Source organism: Antennarius striatus, chromosome 8 (genome assembly GCF_040054535.1).
Source record: "Antennarius striatus isolate MH-2024 chromosome 8, ASM4005453v1, whole genome shotgun sequence".
NCBI lineage: Eukaryota > Metazoa > Chordata > Actinopteri > Lophiiformes > Antennariidae > Antennarius > Antennarius striatus.
Genome location: NC_090783.1, coordinates 3132312 through 3156814, shown reverse-complemented (window position 1 = coordinate 3156814; position 24503 = coordinate 3132312). Strand labels below are relative to the sequence as shown.

The window sequence follows — 24503 nt, the reverse complement described above, 5'->3', positions numbered from 1 at the left end:
ACACATGTGCTATTTACTTTCTGCTTCTGCATGTTCTTATGATTGATGAGGGAGATCTGTTGAGATGCTGTTTTTACATTCTATTCTGATCTTTATCTATGTCAGGTGTATCGTCTGTGCCATGTCAGGTGAAGTATGACTTCATCGGACAAGTTGAAACCCTGGAAAAAGATGCAAACTACCTGCTGAAACATCTGGAAGTGGATGATATCATACGTTTCCCTTTGATTTATCAAAACCCCACGACAACCAGCTGGGAAAGAGACTGGTTTTCCAAGATTCCCATAAGAATGAGGAGAGGGCTGTACCAGCTGTATGAACCAGACTTCCAGCTACTTGGCTATCCCAAACCTGACTGTGTGCTCCACCAGTAGACCACATGCAGCCACAGGCCTGGGCCCAGCTCTCCATGTGCAGCCCACTCCTTCTCCCCCTATGCAAAGCCAGTGAATGCCTGTGAAGACCAATCTATGGTGCAGCTACTTAAACACTTGTTTAACAGTTATTCTGACAATATAATAACAGTCCATTGCAGATAAAAGTTCTCTCCTGGTTTGATTCTGTAATGAACTGAATAAAAATGTATTGTTTAATAACAGCTGGACTACTTTAATTAAAGCTAAAGAGGACAGAAGAAGAAAGACAGAAGAAAGATATTATAGACAGATATTAAGACAGAAAGATATTATATAAATGAGAATTTTGCATCATATATTGATGAATCAATATGTTCTTATTACCCGCACTTCATAACGTTGCTCTATAACCCATCTTGATCATTATTTCCAGCGTTTTTTATTCTGTCCTCAAATGTGGACAGTGGGTTAAAATGGGTTAAAACCGCTGAGAAAGTAAACAGAACAAATAATGGCATTAATAAAACATACATTTCAGTATCGAGAGACTAACGTCTTCTGTCTCCTAAGAAAACTGTTATAAACAACCTAAAAACCGAAAGACTACATTCTGCCTCCACTCCACAAGGTGGTGAAAGCTCTTCCTGCCTGTCATTGCCTCCCCTATAAATACGGGCAAAAATAGGCAGGACTTCCTCTTTGTCACTGAACACGTGCACATCATTTCATGTTTGTAATTTAATTACGCATTTGACTAATTTCATGTTTGAACCTATTGTTTATTGAACATAGTATGGTAACTACTGGCCTGCTTCACAGAACCACTAGCATAGGTCACTGGCACTCATCCAGAGTGTCAGCAATAAAGGACTTTGCTTCCTGTGTGGTCAGTGTGGCTGCCAGCTAGAACCTTAATTCCCGACTATTACGCTGTATGGGCTCCACATGTCAAGAAACTCGTTGATGCGATACAGAATGTTCAGTGTCGTGCAACCAAAGATCTTCCTGGCTGGGAAGGATTATCATACAAAGAGCGTTTGAAAAGACTGGACATGCCAACCACTTGCATACTGCAGGGAGACATGATCCTCAGCTCCTCTTGTGGCTGTAATGAGTGAGTATGCAAAATACAAGTATGCACGTTGGAACAGTCTTTTTCTGGCCTCAAAAGAAAAACATGATTTATTCCAAAAATAAAAACCTAACTTTAGTCTTGAGTTTTTTTCACCAGAGACTCAATATGGGATGAAAAGTAAGTCCATCATCTATTAAAAAAAACCCAAATACTTTAAAATAAAATTGAAACTCATTCTATTGATTTGTCATTCTGAGAAATCTGAGGTAAACATTTAATCCCCCTCTTTCCAAGACGGGTCTGACCTTCTGTCTTTGCTGCTGTTTATTTCATTTATTTGAGCGATGTTAACTCGAACTGTCCACGGGCGTGGACACGTTTGCGGTTTCACGAAGTGACTCCATGGGAGCGTCTGTCTGGAGGAGCGCGCCCACTCTTCCACGCACGTTTACCCCGTAATATCGCGAGACTTTGCCTGGCTGTGCAGCTCGCAGACGGTCGTCTCCTTCCCACCGGGTCCCATCACTGGGTGGCGGACAGACGGGTCGGACAGGCGGACACCGACCGACCGCCGGGATGGAGCTCGTTTTTCTGGTGAGAAAAAAAAAAAAAAAATTATAATAAGATTTTAAATTTTTATCTTTATTTTTCTTCTCCCTGCTCACAATGGTTTTACTCCCGGCCGTGATGCTCCCGGTGTGAAGGGCATAGAGGGAACAGAGGCGGGCTTTCTTCCCCCATCAAAGCGGGGATGATGAAGAGGAGGCTCCACTGCTCTTCCGTGGAGCGTGGCCGCTCAAAGGCCACTTTGTAAACCAGCGTTTGGTAGAAATGAAGGATGTTTTCCGATGAGCAGGGGGAGGATGTCACTGAACCCCCCTCCCCTCCCCAGTGGAAAAGTGGGGGATTAGGAAATAAGACAATTTGTACCTTTAATTATGTAGAGCTGGTATCTGCGTAAAACAAAGAAATTCTGAGTAGTCGCGCTTTTCCTTGCTTTTTTATTTATTTATTTTATTTTAATTTTATTTTTTTCAGACCTGACAGTGAGCTCCACGGACGGCTTTTAAATTCCACGCAGGAATTTTAATGTTTTCTTGTGCTGCGCGTGTTTGTTCGCACGTGTGTGTGTGTGTGTGTGTGTGTGTGTGTGTGTGTGTGTGTGTGTGTGTGCCAGCAAGAGGAGAGTCTGTGAAAGCTGAACTCCCAAAATAGTCCCTTCCATTCAGCGCGGAGGTCACATTTCTAACCTCGTGGAAAATAACACCACAGCGAGAGAAGCGTCACTTTTTGCCTGCCTGCCCCGGGTTCTGTTACCCCCCCCCCCCTCTCTCTTGGTCCAGCAGACTCTCCGGTCCGGACCCCTCCAGCCGCGTCTGTTCACCGCACCGTGATAACTGAGAGCCTCATGCGGAGCCTGGAGGTTCCCACGACCCACGGGCGCGTTCACAATTATTCTCACAATTAACAACACTCCATTAACTTTGAATAGTTGAATCAGGCGTTAACAATGTCTGCACTGCGCTTTATTTGATCAAATCCCAGGAAGAATGTTGTGATCTAAAACCTTCAATTCATAATGAAACATCATTTAAGTTCATTTTAAGATAAACTTCTTCTTTTTTATTTACAGATTTATTTATTTTTTAAACCTGATCTCTCCACCAAACGTGGGATCTGATTTGGGATTCCTGATTTATAAAACCATCACTGCTGTTTCTAAAAACTTTTTCTTATCAGGTGCAAGAAGTTATCAATTCTTATACAGTCCAGCTTCACAGTAGATTACAAGGCTGATAAATAAGCATAACTTTTAAAGCATATTACGTCTAACTTTTTAATCTGCAACATTAGAATTTTTTCAAAATAAAGTAACTGGATATCCTCTTTTTCCATCTATTTTTATAATCTGTTATACAGTCCATGTATTTTATATTTTTTGCCACTTCGTCACTTATTTTTAGCCCCTCCCTCACAAAAAACAACTAGTCTGAGTTACGCTTCCTCTTTCTTTCAGTTGCAGCTGACGAACAGGAAGAGTCTCCTTCCGCTGTAGATGGCCACCATGGAGCTCAGATAACCTCTTCCTCTTTCCTGCACCGATCGCGACTCCGGATCTGCCGTAACCATGGGAACATGGCGGGGTCTACGAACGGCATTCATCCTGGGGTCTTTGGTTATGATCCTTCTGATCATCGTCTATTGGGATGACATTGGGGGTCTCCGCCTGGACCAGCTACAGGACCCCAAGCATAAGTCTTCCTCTACAAGCCGTTCATACTCCAGATTCACCAGCAGAACCCAGATCAGTTCTTCCTCAACGGTGAACACTACCACCTCCAGGACAACACTGGTCCCCGAGGAGGGTGGAGGAGCAGGAGACGAGCACGAAGAGGAGGGACGGAGGAGCAAACAAATACAAAAGAAAGAGGAAACAAGGGAGGATAAGGAGGAGGAGAGTAGTCATAACACTGTCAGAGAAAGGGAACAAGAGATGAGGAAGAGGAGGATCACGGATACGTGTTCAGGAAGGGAAGGTGTAGAATTCCCCGGAAGGACTCGGGCATTTGAGCAGATCCCCAACAGGGAGCTGGATCACCTCATAGTGGACGACAAACACCGGATTATCTACTGCTACGTCCCCAAGGTACAGCTGCACCGTGTGTGTGTGTGTGTTTGTGTGTCTACACACACGTTCACTGTGCCTCTTGTCGTCTTCCCTTCCTCCCGTCTTTGTCCAGGTAGCATGCACCAACTGGAAGAGAGTGATGGTGGTCCTGTCTCAGTCCCTCATCTCCCCCTCCTCAGGAAAACCCTACACCGACCCAGAAGCTGTACCTCCTGACCTCGTACACAACTCCTCCATCCACCTCACCTTTGCCAAGTATGATACACACACACCCACACACACACAAACTGTCACAGAGTCAAATTTGTAATCTACTATGTTGTTTAGGTGCACAAGAGGGAAGCTAACATGACAAAAGACATCACCACTGAGCTTTATGTCCATCAGGTTGAACTGCAGTGACTGTAGTGGTGTGATAAAAACTCAGTCGTCCGACGGCAGCGCTGCACCGGAAAATACGTCTCCACAATGACATGATTAGTAGGACTGCAGCTTAAAAATAAAAATTAGTCATCTGCAAATGAAAGGATTAGCAGGAAAACATGTATTTTACACAAACAAGCCTGTAAACTGTAATTTGTTTGCCCAAAAAGTCTACGTGGAAAACAGACGTCTAGACGCAAAAGCAATCCACACACTCAATCCCACAATAACAGCAATGGAAAATAAATGAATCAGTGTGAAGCCAGAACTGTATTGTAGTATTGGGCCTTTAAGAATAACAGAAAACATCACAGGAATTATTCTCCAGTCAGATCTGACTGAAGCTTCAGCTTGTAACAATATGCTGTGTCTGGATCGGCTCGTTTTTTAAAGTGAAAAGTAATAATAGGTTAAAAATGATTTTCTTTTGTCAGTAGAAACTGAGTGCATCCATAACGCTCGTGTGTGTGTGTTTTACCAGGTTTTGGCGTCACTATGGCTCTCTCTCTCGCCATCTGATGGAACTCAAGCTGCAGCACTACACCAAGTTTCTGTTTGTTCGAGACCCGTTTGTTCGTCTCATCTCAGCCTTCAGGAACAAGTTCGGAAGGTGTGCTGCTGTTAGTGGATACGTGTGTGAAAAGTGTGTGTGAGAAAGTGCGTTTGAGTGCACTGAGGAATGTACTTCCCTTTTAGGTCAAACAGAAGCTCTTTCATTCTTGAAGTATTAAAGTGAGTGCATTTGTGTGTGTTTCAAGGCCCAATGAGGACTTCTACAGGCAGTTTGGGTCGGTCATGATGAGGAGGTACGGCAACGTGTCTGAGAGTTTACCAGAGACGGCAGCTGAAGCGTTTGCAGCAGGAATCAGACCAACATTTCAGCAATTCATCTCATATCTGCTCGACCCCGTGACAGAGAGGGAGAGTATCTTCAATGAACACTGGCGGCAGGTATTCATCTCACGCAGCAGCACAATACAAACCGTTTAATACCACATTTATAAGTTTGACAGTTTTCGTATTTAATATTTACCTTTTTTTTAGTCATTCTGCGTATGAATATTCAATGTTTCTCCTAGAATAAAATTTGGGTCCAGTTGTTCCCACTGAAAAACCCCCCTAAAACCAGATGCGAGGTGAGCAGGATGAGATTTAAGAAGACTTAAAACAACGTGATCACAAGGATGGGGATGACAGAATGAAGTATATTCATTGTACAAAAACACCCGACAGATCAATATTTACATTACATTTGTGCTTCATGCACACAGGGTTTGTGGTTCACCGCTGCATCTTTCTTGGCTTTCAGAAAAGTTTCTCAAAGGCATCCGGGCAGGGAAACTTTTGCCACAGGAGGACCATTTATAGAGATCATCATGCAAGCCCTTAAGTGCCCTCGTGGCACTTCCAAACTTGCAGTTTGCTGCTTATGTCATAACACTCTCAAAATGAAGGATCATTGTGGTCGACTACCTTATTCCGTTTATTATAGGAAGAGTCTTTCCCGTCACCTTACAGTGATTTTTGCACACTTCATGCAATATTCACTTAATCCTGCACAGACCTTCAGTTGCACTTATTTTGGTAAATCATCTGGTATACAGAAAACGTTAGCAGAGGTTGTAAAAAAACCCAAAACCAAATCCTGTTGTTGGCTTGACAGAAATGCTAAGGTCAACTGAATGCTAACTGTTAGCTACCTACTAGTATTCACTATCAAAAGATGTTTATCAGCCGGCTAATGATAGCTAGCAGTTAGCCAACAGGATTTAGTTGTAGAGAACGAAAATAAGTTAACGTACTTACGTTGAAATGTGTAAATGACAAATATGAACGGGTGTCATGTAGAATAACATTTAACAAACATTTATAAATCATTTAAGTTCACGTTCTTGCTTTAAATAACAATAAACGTGCCGACGGCATGCATTCTTCCTCCTTAGACACCTGTCAAGCAGCGTTTAAGGGGTGGGATCAGAAGGGTGTCTGCCTTTTGATTGACGGGTGTGGCGGCCAATAAAAATGCGTTCAAAATAGATGACGTTTTTAAGTATCTTACCATTGGTCAGATGGATAGACAAAAAACCAAATGCTACGGAAGAGCGCAATCATAACAAACAGTGTAAATGTCATGATGTGTAGCTTGTTTTTAGCATATTTAATTCTGTTTTGGGCACATTTATAGAGGAAATATTGCTTTATACATTAACGAAATATCTGGCAACAGAATAATGAATATTTTATTTTGTAGTTAGAAACGATTCAAGGATGACTACATCTGGAAAAGGACTGCTGGATTTACCTACTTTATTTATAATGATTAATTTACCAGGTGACTATAAATACATATATTTCATTTGTTGTTTCAGCACCTTTATTACCATTTATTTTGTCCTATTTTAGTGAACCTTATCTACCAAAAACTTATAGGGAAATTGTACTGTAAACATTTGTGCTTAAAGAGTGTTTATGAACTTCTTATTCAGAAATTTGAACTGTTCAATTCTGCATGGATTTTTCATCCCACAAAATTTAGAATTTATCAGAGACTTTATTTGATTATATTTTTCTTCAATCACACAATGTAGCTCGTTATGAATACTTTTAATTCTCATTTTACTTTTTTCCCCACATACTATTTATTTTCTTCGTTATGTTCACATTGAAGACGTTTTGAGATGCTGTTTTTACGTCCTCTGCCTGCTTCTTATCTATTTCAGGTGTATCGTCTGTGCCATCCATGTCAGGTGAAGTATGACTTCATCGGACGACTTGAAACCCTGGAAACAGATGCCGAGCACCTGCTGAAGTTTCTGGAAGTGGATGATATCGTACACTTCCCATCGGGTGCTCGAAACCGCACCGCAACCAGCTGGGAAAGAGACTGGTTTTCCAAGATTCCCATGAGAATGAGGAGAGAACTGTACCAGCTGTATGAACCAGACTTTAGGCTATTTGGCTATCCCAAACCTGACAGTGTGCTCCTCCAGTAGACCATATGCAGCCAAAGGCCTGGGCTCAGCTCTCCATGTGCAGCCCACTCCTCCTCCCCCTATGCAAAGCCAGTGAATGCCTTTGAAGACCGATCTATGATGCTGTTTGTGTCATTTCTTTTTATCATACCTCAAATGAGAAACAAGCCTGCCAGTGTTATTTTTCTTATTTAATTTTAACTATTTCATTGCATTATCTGAAGCACATCTGCTAACAATCTGCAATATACTTGTATGTTTTCCATACTTGAGAGGCACTTTGAATTAAACCATGTTAATAGTATTCTGGCGCAGCTAGTCATAAGGAAAGGACATACAGTATGTTCACTGGTGACTGACATTTTGATGGAGAATGTGTTGCAGAGGAATAAAGTTTTTCTCAAGATGATTGACTTTCTTTTTCTAATTGTACTGTGAAGGTGGACAAAGTATTCACATTCTTATTTCCTGTTTTAACAGTTCCAACAATATAAAAACAGCCCATTGCTTATGAAATGCATCTACTAGTTTGATTCTGTCATGAACTGAATGAAAATGTAATGTTTCATAATAGCTGGATTAGCTCACTTAAAGCTATAAACGTTTTATGACAAGCATGCCACTTCAGTAACATAAAAATTCAGCAGTTATATGAGTGTAAATCCTCAAGAACAGCTGTCTGATGGCGGAGCGGTATGCGCATGCGCTTGTGTGGAGCACACAACACAACAACACACAATATGCCCTCTAGTGTTTTCTGTAGCACAAAAACTGGTTCTTGTTCCACCAACAACTGTCCCTTTATATGTTTCCACGTGTTCCAGCTGTTTCCATCACCCCGCCCCTTTGTATCCCGGATATGTAAGCCTATTGGTCGAGCCTACCGTCCATCACATGAAGCAGAAAACTTCCGCCTATCCCCTTGACTCCTCGTACGTGACGTCAGACGTCACAACCCAACACGGAAGTCTGAAACCCTGTCAGGAAACAGTTGTTTGCCGTTGTTGTGGAGTTAAAGCGGTAGTTCCTCTCTACGTTTCACCGTGTTTGTCAACTCGTCGCGTGGATTTTGTGACGTTTAACCGCCAGTGTTCACTTCCGGACAAATGGACACTCGTAATGTGAAGACAGAGAGAGTTCGACCTCTGTTTTTAGCTCATTAGCTTCAACCGTCCGTTTGTTTCGAGCCTGAGGAGAAGCAGGTTCGGGGGTAATGGCGCCTCTGGGTCGCCTGCTGTTGTCTCTTCTGCTGTTGTGCTGGACAAACAAACTATTTCAGGTAAACTTCCTGTGTAGTGAAAGTGTTTCTGTTGTTGTTCGTCCAGTCGGTGCTTTGCTATTTATACGCGTCTCAACTGGCACCTCATTGCGATGCAGCGTCTATTTTGAGCTCAGGGGAAGTCGCCATGATATCACAGGACGTTTAGTCCAAGTTGGTCTGTGGAAAGTTCATAAAACCTACCTGTGTTTATAAGGTCTGTGCGCGTGCACGATCACCTACGTGCACGTGCAGATCAGGGGTTGATGGTCATTTGCTTGCACCACAGACTGCCACCCCTGGGTGGGTAAACATGGGAGCGGTTAGTCAGGAGGGGGGAAGAGGATATCCTGGTACAGGAGGAGGAACCGCTGTTTGGAGCAGGACTGTGGGACTAACCCGACACACCCACGCAAACACACCCACCTGCTATGCATGCTGATAAGCTGGCAGCGACCCGGGCCTCCCACCACAAAGCTGGTGTGAAATGTTTCCTTCTTTCTTCCATCCATCCATCAGGTTGGAGGCGTCAGATCGGTCACCCTCCCTGAATCCCTCCTGTTCGTGTCCACGCTGGATGGAAGTCTGCACGCCGTCTCCAAGCAGTCAGGAGAGATCAAGTGGACTCTGAGAGAAGGTTCATACAGAATAAATGTCCCGCTGGTCACTTATACTCAGGTATTCCTCATTAAATCCCTGCTTCATTCCTTTCAGACCCCATTATTCAAGTACCCGTCTACCTCACAGAGTGAGTAACACACCCACACACACACACACACACACACACACAGGAGTGTGTTCAGTTGTGTTTACTAGGACCGTGGAGACACTGGGGCAAACATGACAGCCATGAATGATGTGATTGGAGGGGAGGATGTAGAAATGGATCGCATTTCTTTCCTGACACATTTAGAATGTCACCGAGTTCTTCATTGATCTGTAATCAATCAATTAATCAATCAATGCTGATTTGTAGGCCGGGATTTCTCCCAGACCCCAATGATGGAAGCTTGTATGTCCTGGGCGGGAAGCACAAGGAGGGCCTGATGGTAAAGAATAAAGAAGGCTGTGTGTGTGTGTGTGTGTGTGTGTGTGTGTGTGTGTGTGTGTGTGTGTCTTTATGCCTCACGATGTCATTGTCTGTTTGCATCTGCAGAAACTGCCATTCACCATTCCAGACCTGGTTCAGTCAGCTCCCTGCAGGAGTTCTGATGGCATTCTGTACACAGGTAAGATGCTGTGTGTGTGTGTGTTTGTGTGTGTGTGTGTGTGTGTGTAAGTGTGAGACGGACAGACGTCAGACATGGGAAATAAATGAGAATATTTGACATAAATCAAGACTGTTTTCTGATATGCTGTTCTCTGTACAAACACATATATGTATATATATGTGTGTGTGTGCGTGTGTGTGTGTGTGTGTGTGTTTGTGCGTGCATCAGGTAAAAAGCAGGATGTGTGGTTTGTGGTGGATCCTGAGACGGGTGAGAAGCAAACCAGTCTGACCACGTCCTCTTCTGAATCGATCTGCCCCAACACCCCGCTGCTCTACATCGGACGCACAGGTATGGGTCCAAGTCAACATAACACACATGCAAAAGTCCCAGCTTCTTATTGGGGACACACTTTAACTAGCTCCACCCACCTGATCCATACTCCGCCCCCATGCGCGGCTGAACTATTTCATGCATCTCCTGCTTGTTTTTCAGAATACGTGGTGACCATGTTTGACACTAAGACGCAGGAGCTGCGGTGGAACGCTACGTACAACGATTACTCTGCTCCCGCCTACGATGAGAAGCAGGACTACAGTATGACGCACACACACACACACACACACACACATACACACACACATGCTGTACTTTTAATACAAGAATAGAATAACTCAACATTGAATGATGACAGGACTTTTCGTGTTTCCTTACTTGTTCTAAACTGCTGTGGTACGTCTCGCCCCTCCAGAGATGGCTCATCTGGTGTCGAGCGGCGACGGTCTGGTGGTGACGGTCGACAGAGAGTCAGGTAGGGAGAGGTGTGTGTGTGTGGGTTTTAAACACGTGTTCATCCTGTTACCTTTAAATGTGTGTGATAGAGTCTTCATCCCAACCTCTAAGCCTGTTTTTTTGTCTCCCAGGTGATGTTTTGTGGAGTCAGAACTACGGCTCGCCCGTCATCGGTGTCTACCTGTACTCCGGCGACTCGCTAAGACACGCCCCCCACCTGTCCCTCGCCTTGGAAACGTTACGCTACCTCACCCTCTCCTCTGCCAGCAATCAGGCAGACACACACTCTACGCTGAAGTGGAGCTATCAGTTTGTGAAGGAGCAAGCCAACGCACAAACACAGCTGGTGTAAGAGCCACCAGAGGCGTGCACACACTCATTTATACAAGCGGTGCCTAGAAGGCTGTAACACAATGATTGGAAACCACAATTTACTCCTACGGCATCGTGAGGAACAGATATAATAACATCCTGAAACACAAAGTAAGAGGCGAAACCAGAGCTGCTGGCTCGTCTGGATACCACATGTTATGCTATCGCATGTTTTCATCCCTTTGTCAATAATATAATAAAGATCTTCAGGAAAAATCTGACTTTTTTTTTTCCCTTCTTCTTTAAGACCCACTCTCTACGTGGGGAAACTGGACTCCCACCTCTACGCCTCCACCTCCCTCGTCCACCATGGAGTGTCTTTAGTGGTGAGTTGGCGCTCTGAGCCGCGGCGTGAGATGAGATGTACTTTATTGATCCCAAACTGGGAATTTTAAAATACCAGCTTATCCTCTTTTCTGGCTCCGTGCCAGCCTCGAGGGCTGACCCTGGCTCGGATCGACGGTCCGGTGACGGCTGACGTGACGGTCAGAGAGCGAGGAGCGTGCGAGATCACGCCGTCCACTGATGTGCGCTACCCGCCGGGGAGCAGCAGCAGCCGGAGGAACCACTGGCTGCTCATAGGTGAACGGGCATAAACCTCATTCACCCTGTGATGCCACCATGTTTAAATATCATTAATTTCCACTGCCATGTGTTGGATACGGCTTTCAAACGACCCGTGTTTATGTGTTTTAGGTCATCACGAACTCCCCCCTGTCGCTCACACCACCATACTGAGGGATTTCCCGGGCAGCCTGCAGCGTTCCGGCGAGGCCGTCATCCCTCCTCGGCCGTCCGGCTCCCCCGCCTCGTACTACCACCACCATTATGTGAGTGTCAGTAAATCAAGGGGACTCATATAAAACAACGACCCTCCTCTGTTAGGCCTTTATTCTTGACCTGCTTCAAGCTGTCCCTGAGACATTTATACCATAAACGGATAAATATCTCCTCTGAGCGACGGCTTTGATCATAAACCGCTATGCTGATGACAAACAGGTGTATAACTTTATTATCTTTTTATGGACTCTCATCCGTGTTGTTATCGTGTCCTTCCGTTCCAGTCGGTTGACGGTAGCCAGAGCGACACTAATGCTAACCGTAGAGGGATTGATGGGAGGACACCAGAACAGATCCAGAAGCCAGTGGCGGTGCTTCCCGTGTTCCTGACACAGGACCGTCTAACGCTGGCCGTTTTGACGCTGCTGCTGGGGGGTTGGCTGGCCTTCGCCCTCACGTTCCCCTTTGTGAGTGGGTTTTTTGCTAGGATGCGGGGTTTATTCACATAGTCAAATCGTTGTACACAAAGAAAATTGAGAATATTCTTTATCAAGCCCAAGAGAATGTGGAAAAATGTTTAGTCCCTTGCTGATGTTGAGAAAAATTCAAGAATAAATTATTGTGCGCTTAAATAGTAAAATGAGGGAAGACCGACAGCTTGAGAACAAACATTAAAACTGGTTTATAAGGGAGGGAATAACTTGAGCTTCCATTTTTTTGTACCTTAACTACACATTTTGTTCTTGAGGAATGTTACTGAACATAATCATGACTTTTATGTGTTGATAAAACTTTTCCTCACTTATTAAGCTGTAGATGTTCAATATCAATACATCCCTGCGTTATCAGGGCTGAGAGAATTCATGCTGATATTACGATAATATTTGTAGGGTTTCTGTCTGGTTGGACTTTCTCAGTCTTCTGTCATCACCTCCGACTTTCTGAGCAGAAAGAAATTGGAGGAGACATTAAATTATTGAAGAATTAAATTTTTAAAATCACTCTTTTTGCAACTTTATCTTCCTCCTCCTCCTTTTTGGCCTCCCTGGTTCATGTCACGAACAGGAAGTGACATCATTATCTCCATTACTCCCCCAAAACAAAGCATCTGCTTGTAGAGATTAAATAGCAGACAGTTATTTAGTTATATTGCCGTGGTGCACCATGAAACTGGTGGACAGTCGTCAGTTTGATCTGTGTTTTTCCAGCGTTCGGCTCTGCAGCTGAAGTCTCAGAGGCAGCTGGAGGAGGCTTTAGAGTCCCAACTTCAGCGCATCCAGACGGCGAATAACACGTCTTCTGACAGAACGTCGTGTACCGACACTAACCTCTCCAGCGGTGAGTATCCCGCGTTTAATTAAATAACGGTTCTAAATGTCTAAAGCGGTGAAACTTTATAAACTAGATGCAATAAAAACACATCAGAGCTTTTTTGTTTCTTTCTAGACTCTCAGCCTGGATCTGCTGAGCCTCCATGCAGTCCTCAGACTCGCAGCGATCGCCCCTCAGACCTCAATGTCAATGGCACCGCCAGGCTCAAACCCACAGCAGGTAACACACACAAAGACACTTCTGTTGTGTCCTTCTTTCACCAGTACGATGAGATTAATGGCGTCTTCCTCCCTCTCTCAGAAGGAAACGGCGAGGAGGTTCACGTGGGTAAAATCTCCTTCACCCCATCTGAGGTTCTTGGACACGGCACAGCAGGAACCTTTGTCTTCAGGTACGAAATTTCAAAGGTTAATGATTAAGCCTTAATTAAAAGTTCATACTCTTAGAGATGCAGGGTTTAGGTTGTCCTTCTCCATTCCTGTTCATTTGTGAGAAGCTCATCAGATCTTCTCTTATCATCACACTTCTCTGTTTTTGTGCTGTCAGGGGTGAATTTGACGGACGCCGCGTCGCAGTGAAGCGAATTCTTCCGGAGTGTTTCGAGGTAGCAGAGCGGGAGGTGCAGCTCCTCCGGGCGTCCGACACACACCCGAACGTCATCCGGTATTTCTGCACGGAGAGAGACCGCCTCTTCACGTACATCGCCATTGAGCTGTGTGCTGCGACGCTGCAACAGGTCGGACCCGTCGGGCCCCGCTGGCGTCTCATCCTTCAGCGTCATTCGCTGTGAAACCCGTGGCTAACAGGTGTTTGTGTGTGTCGCCGTTCTCTGCAGTATGTGGAGGATCCGCCTCAGTTTCCTGATCTGAATCCCATAACTCTGCTGGAACAGACAATGTGTGGTCTCTCGCACCTGCACTCCCTCAATATAGGTCTGAGACACACACACACACACACACACATGCATGGATATGCATGACACACGCTCAGAAACGCATCGTATTCACTCTCCATCAACTTTTTTTGTTTAGTCCATCGAGACCTGAAGCCCAGGAACATCCTCCTGTCCGGTCCCAGCGCTCTGGGTCGAGTTCGGGCTCTCATCTCCGACTTTGGACTCTGTAAGAAAATCCCAGATGGTCGCTGCAGCTTCTCTTTACAGTCGGGAATACCAGGAACCGAAGGGTGGATAGCTCCGGAAGTTCTCCGCGATACTCCAGGCAACAAACCGGTGAGATGCTCACACACACGTGTAACTTATGGTGGAATTGTGGAACAACAAAAAGTTTTTCTTTTTGAAACATCTATTTTTTCCACCTGTTTAAAAAGAAGCTGAAGTGTTATTTTTATTCGTACCTCGTCTGTGTTTTGTGGGTTCTTCTCTCCGCAGACGGCAGCGGTGGACGTGTTCTCAGCAGGATGTGTATTTTACTACGTGGTCAGCAGGGGGCAGCACCCTTTCGGAGACGCATTGAGACGACAGATCAACATCCTGTCAGGAGAATATTCCCTTTCTCAGTTCATGGAGGACATACACGGTGAGAGCAGAATGAAAACTGCTCCAATGGATGATGGCGTAGATTTGGGTATTCAGATATTCAATTACAAAAAGTGAAATAATTAAAACTTGAAATCCTCATCCTCCCTGGAATCAGAGGATGTCATAGCGCAGGATCTCATCGAGCAGATGATCAGCGGCGAGGCCGAGTCCCGCCCCTCCACCGCCTGCGTGCTGAAGCATCCGTTCTTCTGGAGTCCCGAGAAGCAGCTGCTCTTCTTCCAGGTGCCGTCCATTTAGTTTCCACATTCATTGACGACTTTACCGATTTCGGGGCTTCGGGGCTGTGAGCACTGTTGTTGTGGTGTTTTGTGTTCACGCAGGACGTGAGCGACCGCATAGAGAAGGAACCCGCCGACAGTCCGATCGTGGTCCGATTGGAGGCTGCGGGCAGAGCGGTGGTCCGGACCAACTGGAGGATGCACATTTCTGTCCCGCTGCAGACAGGTGCAGACACACCGTCCAATCAGGACGCGCTTTACGCCCGCGCAGGGCGACGCAGCCCGAACCCGTCTGCAAGCTTTTTCTTCTGTTTCTTCCAGACTTGAGGCGGTTCAGGACGTACAAAGGGAACTCGGTCAGAGATCTGCTGAGAGCCATGAGGAATAAGGTCAGCGTCGTAGTTGTTATCACATCTTCAGACACGCTTCAGCACGTCCGTTTGTCTTTGACATTTTCGTGCTCTCGCACTGTGCGCTACAGAAACATCACTACCACGAGCTGCCCTCCGAGGTGCAGGAGACGCTGGGCGAGCTGCCTGAAGGCTTCGTCGGCTACTTTACCTCACGGTTTCCACGGTTACTGATGCACACCCACGCCGCTCTGAGCGTTTGCAGCCAGGAGAGACTGTTTCACCCCTACTATCTGCCCCACAGTGCCAAATAGCATTTTAACTACTTGCACTCTTAGTTACACATACACATACACACACGCACACGCACACGCACACACACAGGTAGGTATTCCCTGACAGTGTCTGTTTATTGCTTTTGTAAAGCCCATGCTGTTTTTTCGGGGAAGATAATGTGTTTTATAGTTTTTATATGCCTTGAGTTGTTTTATAGGTGAATTTTATTTTTCTGCAGCTGTTGATGAAGAAATTATTTATGAAAGAAAGGCACGGCATGAAAGTTCCCCTGAAAACGGTAACAAATTTCAATGGCAGGGATTGAGAAACAGCCCTGAATGACAGAAGTGTGACTAGTTTGACTAGAAATAAGAAGTGTGTATGACACTGTTGACTGGTGGCTAAATTCAATGCTCCCTTGAATAAAATGTCAGATATTTTGCATTTAAATCCAAAAGCACTCCGAGTATGTACCTCAGATAAGACTGCAAACAGTTTTGATATAAATAAGAGGAAATATTTGTAAAAAAAACTGAGTTAATGTGTCACTTCTCCAGGGTAGAAACCATAGAGAGTTCGCCTGAGCACTGCAGGTACCAGAACACGGATCATTAATCCAGCGTGTTGCAGAACAAACCTCCACCATCCATCTGATGGTTATTTAAAGACTGCTGCTTCTCTCAGCTCCTCTTGTCTGAAACGATTGGACAGTTTTCACTTGTTGTTTGTTTTTTATGCATATATGAAGGTAGCAACACTGGTTGAAGAAGGTACTGTCATCATATGGAGCATTTTAGACAAATACCCTTTTAAAATGTGGGGAAATGTGCTTAAAACACTTGCAAATATAATGATGCAACACTAGCAGCAATGGTTATTTCTTTTTACTCTTATTTTTAGGCAGTTTCTGTACAGATTGTTCAGATACGCAATATTTTCTAAAATGCTCCTGAATGTTTAGAGAGTCTCTGGCCTCTCTGACCCGTGTGACGTCTCTCCCTGTAGCGACCAGACGACCGTCTGTTCACAGGTCTGCAGTCCAGCGAATGACTAAGACTCAAACATTTGTACTTTTGTAAACGAGTGAATTAAATAAATTAATAAATGCTTCATTTGTACCAAAGAAGGGGAAAAAACTGGGTCTTGTTGTCAGTCTGTCAGCACAGAAAGAAAGTTGACGCTCATGGAATGAAGATTTTGAAAAATATTTTGTGGACTTCATTTTTATATCACTTGTTGATAAATCCGGAATATTAAACCATATGGAAGGGGTATTAATTGAAAAGCTCTTAAAAAAGCTCTGATTATCTTCATTATCTTCTTGCAACAGGCTGAGAAAGACTGAATGTATTCTGATATAAGACTGTACATAATGTAATGAAATGTACTAAATAATGTAATATATGTATTATGATAATATATAATGTCATGTATAATAAGGTAATAAAATATTTATGATTCCTTTGGGATCAATTATCCACCTATATCAATCCGTCCATCTATCTTTCTAATGTGATGCAACAGAATGTAAGTGTATGTATGCTATAATATATAAGGGTTAGGGTTGTGATATATAATGTACTTGGATGCACTCTAGAATATAAAGTAATAGAATACACTATTATAAATGTGTAATAAGATGTGATACAACAATGTAATATGTCATTTAATGCATGCATTAATATCCCAAATGTGAAAGAAGAGGGGCTGCACACGTCTGCCTGACGTTCATTTATTATTGAAATACAGTACAGTCCTTTAATCCTACTTGTTTTGTGATTGCTGTCGGTGTCGTCACATTTTTTGGGCCATGTTTTTCACTACCCTCGATCAAAATAATGAAACCTTGATTGTGTGTCTACATAGAGCACACTGGCAAAGTCCAATTTCATTTTAGTGCTATGTAGCGTGGTCACTCCTCCACACTGGGACACCAACAGCATCTAAAGGAGTTCTTGAATAATTCACAAAACGCCCCTGATTCTTTTTCTAAAGAGATATTGACAAAATGAGAGGAGCAGAATGAAACAAAAAGTGGGATTCAGATTCAGACTCTGGTTCTGGTACTCTGATATTATAAATGATGAAAAAAATAGTTGTTCATCCACACTGAGGTGAACTTTGACCCTCCGTATGGTCACCTGAGCTTTCCTTACACCACACTGGATTCATGAACATGTGATAATCAAGAAAGCAACCCAAACATGTCTCGAAAGAGACAAAAGAACACTAAAAAGAATAAAAAGAACAATGAATCGGAAGCAACTCCAGTAATTTTCTTCATGGTTTTCCTCCAGAATGCTGGTTGTTTCCTCTGACTGTTCTTGACATCAGGATCTGGCTCTAGGACATTTACCTGAACCAGAGGATTAGCAAATGTCACCCTTTTCTTCCCAACTCGCTGAGAGCGCTGAGGACTCTCCTCAGACTCAACAAACGTCTGTTTGTTGCCGTTACCGTCGGGGCTTTTCTTCTTCTTGCCCCGATTTTTTCTGGAGCCTCCAGAACCCATGTCGACTACAGACCAGTGACTGACAAACCTAAGAGGGGAAAAACACAGGGAAACTTCTGTTATCTTGACATAAAATAATTTCAACAGAATCCAAAGAAAGTAAGACTTGATCAACCAAGACATGAAAACTTTAATTATTATTCAATCCAGATCCAGAATCTACAGGTTTTAACACCCTGATGACATTTAGCTCCTCTTTTTTGCAGCCTAATATAAATGCGCTGAAATAAATTGTTGAATTAATGTGTAATATTTTCCAACTGTCAATGAAAACTACAATCCCATCACTGAGTGCTAATAGATTCACATTTTACACATATTAATACATATTAATGTTAGGGCTGTCACTTTTACGCGTTAATTAAATTAATTAATTACGCTGCAAATTAACGCGCTATTAAAATTAACGCAAGCAATCGCGAGTGGCAAGTCAATGCGCAAGTGTTCTAAATTTGGCCCATTGAGGGACCCGTAGGCTGCAGTGACGTCACTTCCTACTTTCGCCGCTAGTGAAAAGCGGGGTGATTGTCAACAGAGATGGACGCGACACAGGAGAGCGAAGCAAGCCCACTCGGACCTTTGGGCGGAAAGTTTATTTATAAAAAAGAACAAAGACGGGACTATCAACAGAAACGGAGTGATTCTACGCTGTAGACCCTCCGTCATCTGCCCCAGGGCAGCTGTGGCTACACGTAGCTTAGCATCACCAGGTATGAATGAGGAGTGAATGAATAATGTGTAACAGACAAGAAAAGATTGTTTAACTTTGGAGTTTTATTAATTTCACCAAAATCCCTCACGATGTGTTTTGATTTCTTTTGAGGATGTGAAATTATTTATCTCAGTTTTATATTTTGTATTTCTTTTGCGCTTACGGTCAGCACCTTTATTTTGAAGAATAAAGGAAGTGATGTCCGTAACATCCGGTCTGTCCGACTCTCGTCAGTCTGCCTTGAACCTGACTGCGGGAGGTAAGTGCACTGAGCCGCTGTCCAGAAAAAGTTTTAGTTACAAGTTTTGATGGCGATTTCTTGCGGTGATGCGGGGTGGCGTTGTTCGGTGACATGTTTGTGGTGTTTTCTGTTGTGGAATGTAATCGATTAGCTGCTATTGAATGGGAAAATGTAAGCTAGCTTTCCACGTGTTCTGCCTGTGTGCGTGTGTGTGTTAGCGGGTGTGTGGGGGGGTGCGCAGGAGCGCCCGTGCTAACTGTTCTCTCCTTTTTATTGCAACTTAACATATTTCCCCCTTGTGTTAGGTGTTGCATGGAGGGCATGAATATTCACACTCTGTTTTAATTTCATCACGCTGCAGGTATGTGCAAAGGTGTTTAGTGTCCTGTGTTATGTTCATAAATTGTAGGTTTTCTTTCATGTACATTGTATTTTATTTTTATTTATATTTTATTTATTTTCTGTGAAATTTTGGATGTTTTAAGTGAGTCTGCCTTGAACCTGACTGCGGGAGGTGTTGCATGGAGGGCATGAATATTCACACTCTGTTTTAATTTCATCACGCTGCAGGAATAAATTCCTACCGAACAAGTCGTCTCTGTGTCCAGACTATTGCGCACCAGAACACAACGCAGGGTAGTCGGAGCGTACGGATCGCCCCGGCTACATTGGTGCCGTGACCCGGATTTCCTCGTTGGAGATCATCGTCAGACTGATCACCGGTGGTTGCTGGAATAAGTAGGGACTTTCCAGAGATCTTGGAAAAATATGTTACAAACTGGGTATATTGAGAGTTATTGATGCTCAAAATTTTATAATTTGATCTTCCTTAAGTTTTTGCATTGATTGTGTGTATGCTAAGTTTTATTTACCTCTCTTTATTATTTTCATTTGAATGTCAACATACTGGGTTAAAATGGCTGATGATCAGGGTGCTAAGAGGCCGCACGGTTATGATGAGAGTATTGCAGTTATGACTCTAGGGCGAGGCAGATTTTTGGGTGATTGCACTCCAGTTAAGGGCGTTGGTAGAGTAGGTCATCCTGTTTTATCGTCAACTCGCATGCACCATGACGGTATTAGCCCACAACATCAAGCACCTACACCTACTCCAGTCACCAGCTTTGCAGGCATGGGAAGAGGTGCAAGTGCAGTACATCCGCACATGCCCACTGATGCATCTTCTCCCAAGTCACTCAAGGCTAATGAAGACAACAGTCCTCCAGACTTAGGAAACCTCATAACTCAGTTAGCTCATCAAATCGGCGAGAGCATTGCAAACCAGATACAGAAGACTGCAGGTAATGGGAATGACAGAAGTGCCCCCACATCAAGTATAAATGTGGGAGAGGGACATCCTGAGTTGAATCTGACAGGAGTGAAGTTTGTAATGCAAGCAGATGTCAAAGAGCCGCCACACTTCAGGGGCGATGGGACAGACAAACATACAGTGCATGAGTGGGAGGAAGTTATGGATGTCTATCTGAAGAAAAGGGGTATTCCACCCCATGAACACTCCCAAGAGGCAATGTCAAAACTGGGGGGAAAGGCAAGGGATGTTGTTAGAGTGACACTGCGCAGCATCCCTTCTTTGAAACCTGCTGAAGACCCCAAGCTAGTTTTTGATATTCTTAAACAGCATTTCAGTGAGGTAACATATTCGTCAATGCCACTAGCAGATTTCTACAACACCTTACCTCTGACTGGGGAAAGTCCAATGGATTATTGGATCCGCCTGAACAAAGCGGTGGACGTAGCTGATGAGTGTCTGAGAAGGCAGGGAAAGAATGTTGAAGACCCTGCTCATGAAGTCACCATGATGTTTGTAAAGCATTGTCCTGACCCTGCACTTACCAGTAACCCTGAAGTGCAAAACAGCAGAGAAATGGACATCACATGAAATACAAGAACACCTCATTGAACATCAGAGAGAAACCAAGACGAAAAATTCAGGCAAAGCATACCGTCCAGCACAGCACAGGCAGGTCGGTTCCCATGTTCAGGTTTCAACACTGGAAGATGCAACTACTGATAATGTGCAAGAGCCCATCTGTGAGCAAAACAAGTTGAGGCCTTCCTCCATTCCTCCTGTTGAAAGTGCTTGCATCCAGTCACTTATTGGCCTGCTAGATCGTGCTTTGGAGCAGAAGGCTCAGTCAGTAGTGAACACAGGATCAAACAGGGACAAAGCAAATTTTCCCCAGAGGAAATGTAAAGTTTGTCAGGCAACTGATCACTCCACCACAATGCACTGCAGGCAGGAGAACTTGTGTATGAGTTGTTTCAAACCAGGGCACTGGAAGAGAGAATGCCGACTACGTGGATCAAGACACAATGCCCCGCCCCACCTTAGTCGGTCTCAATCCAGAGAAGAACAAGGTGCAGCACCTTTAAACTAAATGGCTCACGCCTGGAGAGGGGAAGTGTGGGCAAGAAAGAAATAACCCTCAAATGTGGTGAAGATTTGAAGGAAATATATGCAAACGTATGTAAAGTAATGCCTGATGACTGTACAGTAATTACCCAAAATACCCACAGAGTTGAAGAGTTTGGGGAATTATTTCATGCTCCGGTGACCATAAATGGTTCTGCCCAGCTAAAAGGGCTGCTCGACTCCGGATCAATGGCTTGCACAATAAGTGAGGTAGTGGAACAGAGACTGTTATCTGAAAATATTCTGACACAACAGCAAGAAATGACACAGAGCATTGTCCTTGTTGGTTGTGGAGGAGTGCAGGTGAGCCCTAAATGCATGTATGATATGGAACTGGAATTGTATGGGATTAAGTGCATGGTACCAGTCCTAGTGGTTGCTGGTCAGAAAGATGAGGTTATCATAGGCACCAACCTATTGAAATATGTAGTCAGTCAGATGAAGAAAGATAACACTTACTGGAAACTTATCGCATGCACTGCGCAAGAGACTGCAGAGTGCGAGCAGTTCCTGGAGATGATGGCTGGCCTCACAAGGTGGAAAGGGGAGGATATACCAGACAAGGTGGGCACAGTCAAGCTGACTCAGGCCGTGACATTACAACCCAAACAGGAATACTTATTGTGGGGTAGGCTGCCAAGTAATGTCCCCATGTCACCTGGAAGTACGGTGGTGGTGGAGTCAACCTCATCTAAGTGTGCCCCTCGAGGCATGATGGTAGGCAGAGTGATCACCCATCTCTGGGAAGATGGTTGGACCCCGATGAGAGTGACTAATGTCACTGAAAAGCCTCTCACTCTAAAAAGAAACTGCAAGCTGGCAGATGTCTCTCCCTGCATGGCAGCTGAAGACTTCACGGCGCTTCAAGGCTCCTGCCAGAGAGAAAATGATAGAAACAAGACAACATGTGACCGACCGAAGACTGCTGATAAAACTGACCTGAAACAGAAACTGACGGACCTTGGACTGGGAGAGGTTGACATTGATGGTTGCCAGGTGAGCCCCTCTACCAAGAATCAGCTGGTGGAAATGCTGGAACAATATCAAGATGTGTTCTCAAAACACCATCTAGATTGTGGGGAGGCCAAGGGTTTTGTGCATAGGATCCGGCTCACAGATGACCGTCCCTTCCGTCTCCCATATCGCAGAGTGCCTCCGGCTCACTACCGGAAGCTGCGTCAAGTCCTCACTGAGATGGAAGAGCAGGCAATCATTAGAAAATCAGTGAGTGAATTTGCTTCTCCTCTGGTCATGGTTTGGAAAAAGAATGGTGATCTCAGGATATGCACAGATTTCCGGTGGCTGAATGCAAGGACCATCAAGGATGCTCACCCTCTGCCTCATCAAGCAGACTGTCTTGCTGCCCTTGGCGGGAACTCTGTCTTCAGCACCATGGACTTAACATCAGGATTTTACAATCTGCCCATGCATGAGGAAGATAAAAAATACACCGCCTTCACAACACCTTTGGGCTTGCATGAGTATAATAGAATGCCACAAGGCCTCTGTAATAGTCCTGCATCCTTTATGCGAATGATGCTGAGCATTTTTGGTGATCTCAACTTTAGTACACTGCTGTGTTATCTTGATGATCTTTTGGTTTTTGCCCCATCAGAGCAAGAGGCCCTCAACAGACTGGAGGTTGTTTTTCAGAGGCTGAGAGAGCATAACCTGAAGTTGAGTCCTAAGAAATGCCACTTGTTGCGACAGTCAGTGAAATTCCTAGGTCACATTATTGATGGTGATGGGGTGGCTGTTGACCCAGGTAAAGTGGAGGTCATTGTCAGGATGAAAAAGAAAGACTTGATGGAGGATGATGGTTGCACACCTTCAGTTCGGAGAGTGAAGTCATTCCTGGGGATGATTTTTTATTATCAACATTTCATTCCAAACTGCTCCTCAATTGCAAAACCTCTGTTTGCTCTCACAGCAGGTCAAAAACGGAGAGGGAAGACTAGTAAGTCAAACCAAAGGCCAGGTGTTTTTAGAAAATTAAAATCGACAGATTGGACTGATGATTGTGACTCTGCCTTCCTCAGCCTCAAGGAGAAGCTTTTGAACTGTGTGGTCCTCACCCACCCTGACTTCTCCAAACCGCTGATCCTGTCCATTGACGCCTCTCTCGATGGTCTTGGGGCAGTTTTGTCTCAGATACCGGACGGTGAGACAAAAGCCCGTCCAATCGCCTTTGCAAGTAAGACTCTTACTGGTTCACAAAAGAGATATCCTGCCCACCGCTTGGAATTTTTAGCACTCAAGTGGAGTGTTTGCGAAAAATTTGGTCATTGGCTGAAGGGCCACTCTTTTACAGTGTGGACGGATAATAATCCTCTGACTTACTTAATGACAAAACCAAAACTAGATGCCTGTGAACAGCGATGGGTGGCCAAGCTGTCCCCATACACGTTCAATATCAAGCACATCCCTGGAACTAAGAACATAGTGGCAGACGCTTTGAGTAGAGACCCCTTCACCAGGTCAGTGAGTAAAAGGTTGATCAGTGAGCCATATGAGGATCTTTTGGCAGAGGCTGAAGGGACAAAGGAGGAAGGTGTGCAAGATGTTTTCCGGTGCAGAGTTCAATGCATTCAGACACTTGACCCTGTTTGTGCCACCACAGGAATTCCTTGTAAAAATCAAGTTGGAAGCCAGGGTTCCTCTGATGTAAAGTCCATCTGTGAAGCTCATATTGAGTGGGAAAAGGCTGCGGAATCACGAGCAGTACAATTTTTGAAGGTTCTTCCTCAGTTGGCACCCCCTGAACGAGACACACTTCCAGCTCTGTCTCTTGAGGAACTGCGACACAGTCAGGAATCAGATTCTGACATCCGTGAGGTTCTGCTGTTGGTAGAACGGGGGAAATTGCCATCCAGGAGAAGGAGAAGCAATCTACCTCATATGGCACGAGCACTATGTAAGCAGTGGCATCGTCTGAAAGTCCAAGATGGAGTCCTCTATAGAACAAGTAGAGACCCATTAACTAGACACACAAGGTATCA

The 24503-nt window shown here is 44.4% G+C and overlaps 2 protein-coding genes across 5 annotated transcripts; both read left to right on the top strand.

Moving 5' to 3' along the window:
• Positions 1-1011: 1011 nt before the first annotated feature.
• LOC137600643 (carbohydrate sulfotransferase 12-like) lies at positions 1012-7861 on the top strand. Of its 4 annotated transcripts, none has more exons than XR_011036964.1 (8): positions 1012-2025; positions 3449-4078; positions 4173-4315; positions 4965-5093; positions 5242-5434; positions 5563-5619; positions 6735-6815; positions 7204-7341. XR_011036964.1 is itself a non-coding variant. In XM_068322373.1 (6 exons), exons 2-6 carry the CDS (start codon positions 3560-3562, stop codon positions 7474-7476), a joined length of 1257 nt encoding a protein of 418 aa, XP_068178474.1. In that variant the 5' UTR covers positions 1026-2025; positions 3449-3559; the 3' UTR covers positions 7477-7861. The 4 variants fall into 4 exon arrangements, 1 of the variants encoding a protein (XP_068178474.1); XR_011036963.1 differs by having other exon boundaries at positions 5563-5686; positions 5793-6815; positions 7204-7269; XR_011036962.1 differs by having other exon boundaries at positions 5563-6815; positions 7204-7269.
• A 571-nt stretch (positions 7862-8432) lies between these two features.
• On the top strand, positions 8433-17287 carry ern2 (endoplasmic reticulum to nucleus signaling 2). The gene is made up of 24 exons (XM_068322384.1): positions 8433-8734; positions 9233-9350; positions 9428-9461; positions 9690-9762; positions 9870-9942; positions 10153-10275; positions 10420-10521; positions 10676-10735; positions 10848-11064; positions 11336-11414; positions 11520-11670; positions 11785-11918; positions 12153-12335; positions 13077-13206; positions 13315-13419; positions 13501-13591; positions 13747-13936; positions 14036-14132; positions 14232-14431; positions 14591-14738; positions 14856-14983; positions 15082-15205; positions 15301-15368; positions 15461-17287. The coding sequence occupies exons 1-24, from the start codon at positions 8669-8671 to the stop codon at positions 15641-15643; spliced, it is 2877 nt and encodes a 958-aa protein (XP_068178485.1). The 5' UTR covers positions 8433-8668; the 3' UTR covers positions 15644-17287.
• The last annotated feature ends 7216 nt before the right edge of the window (positions 17288-24503 follow it).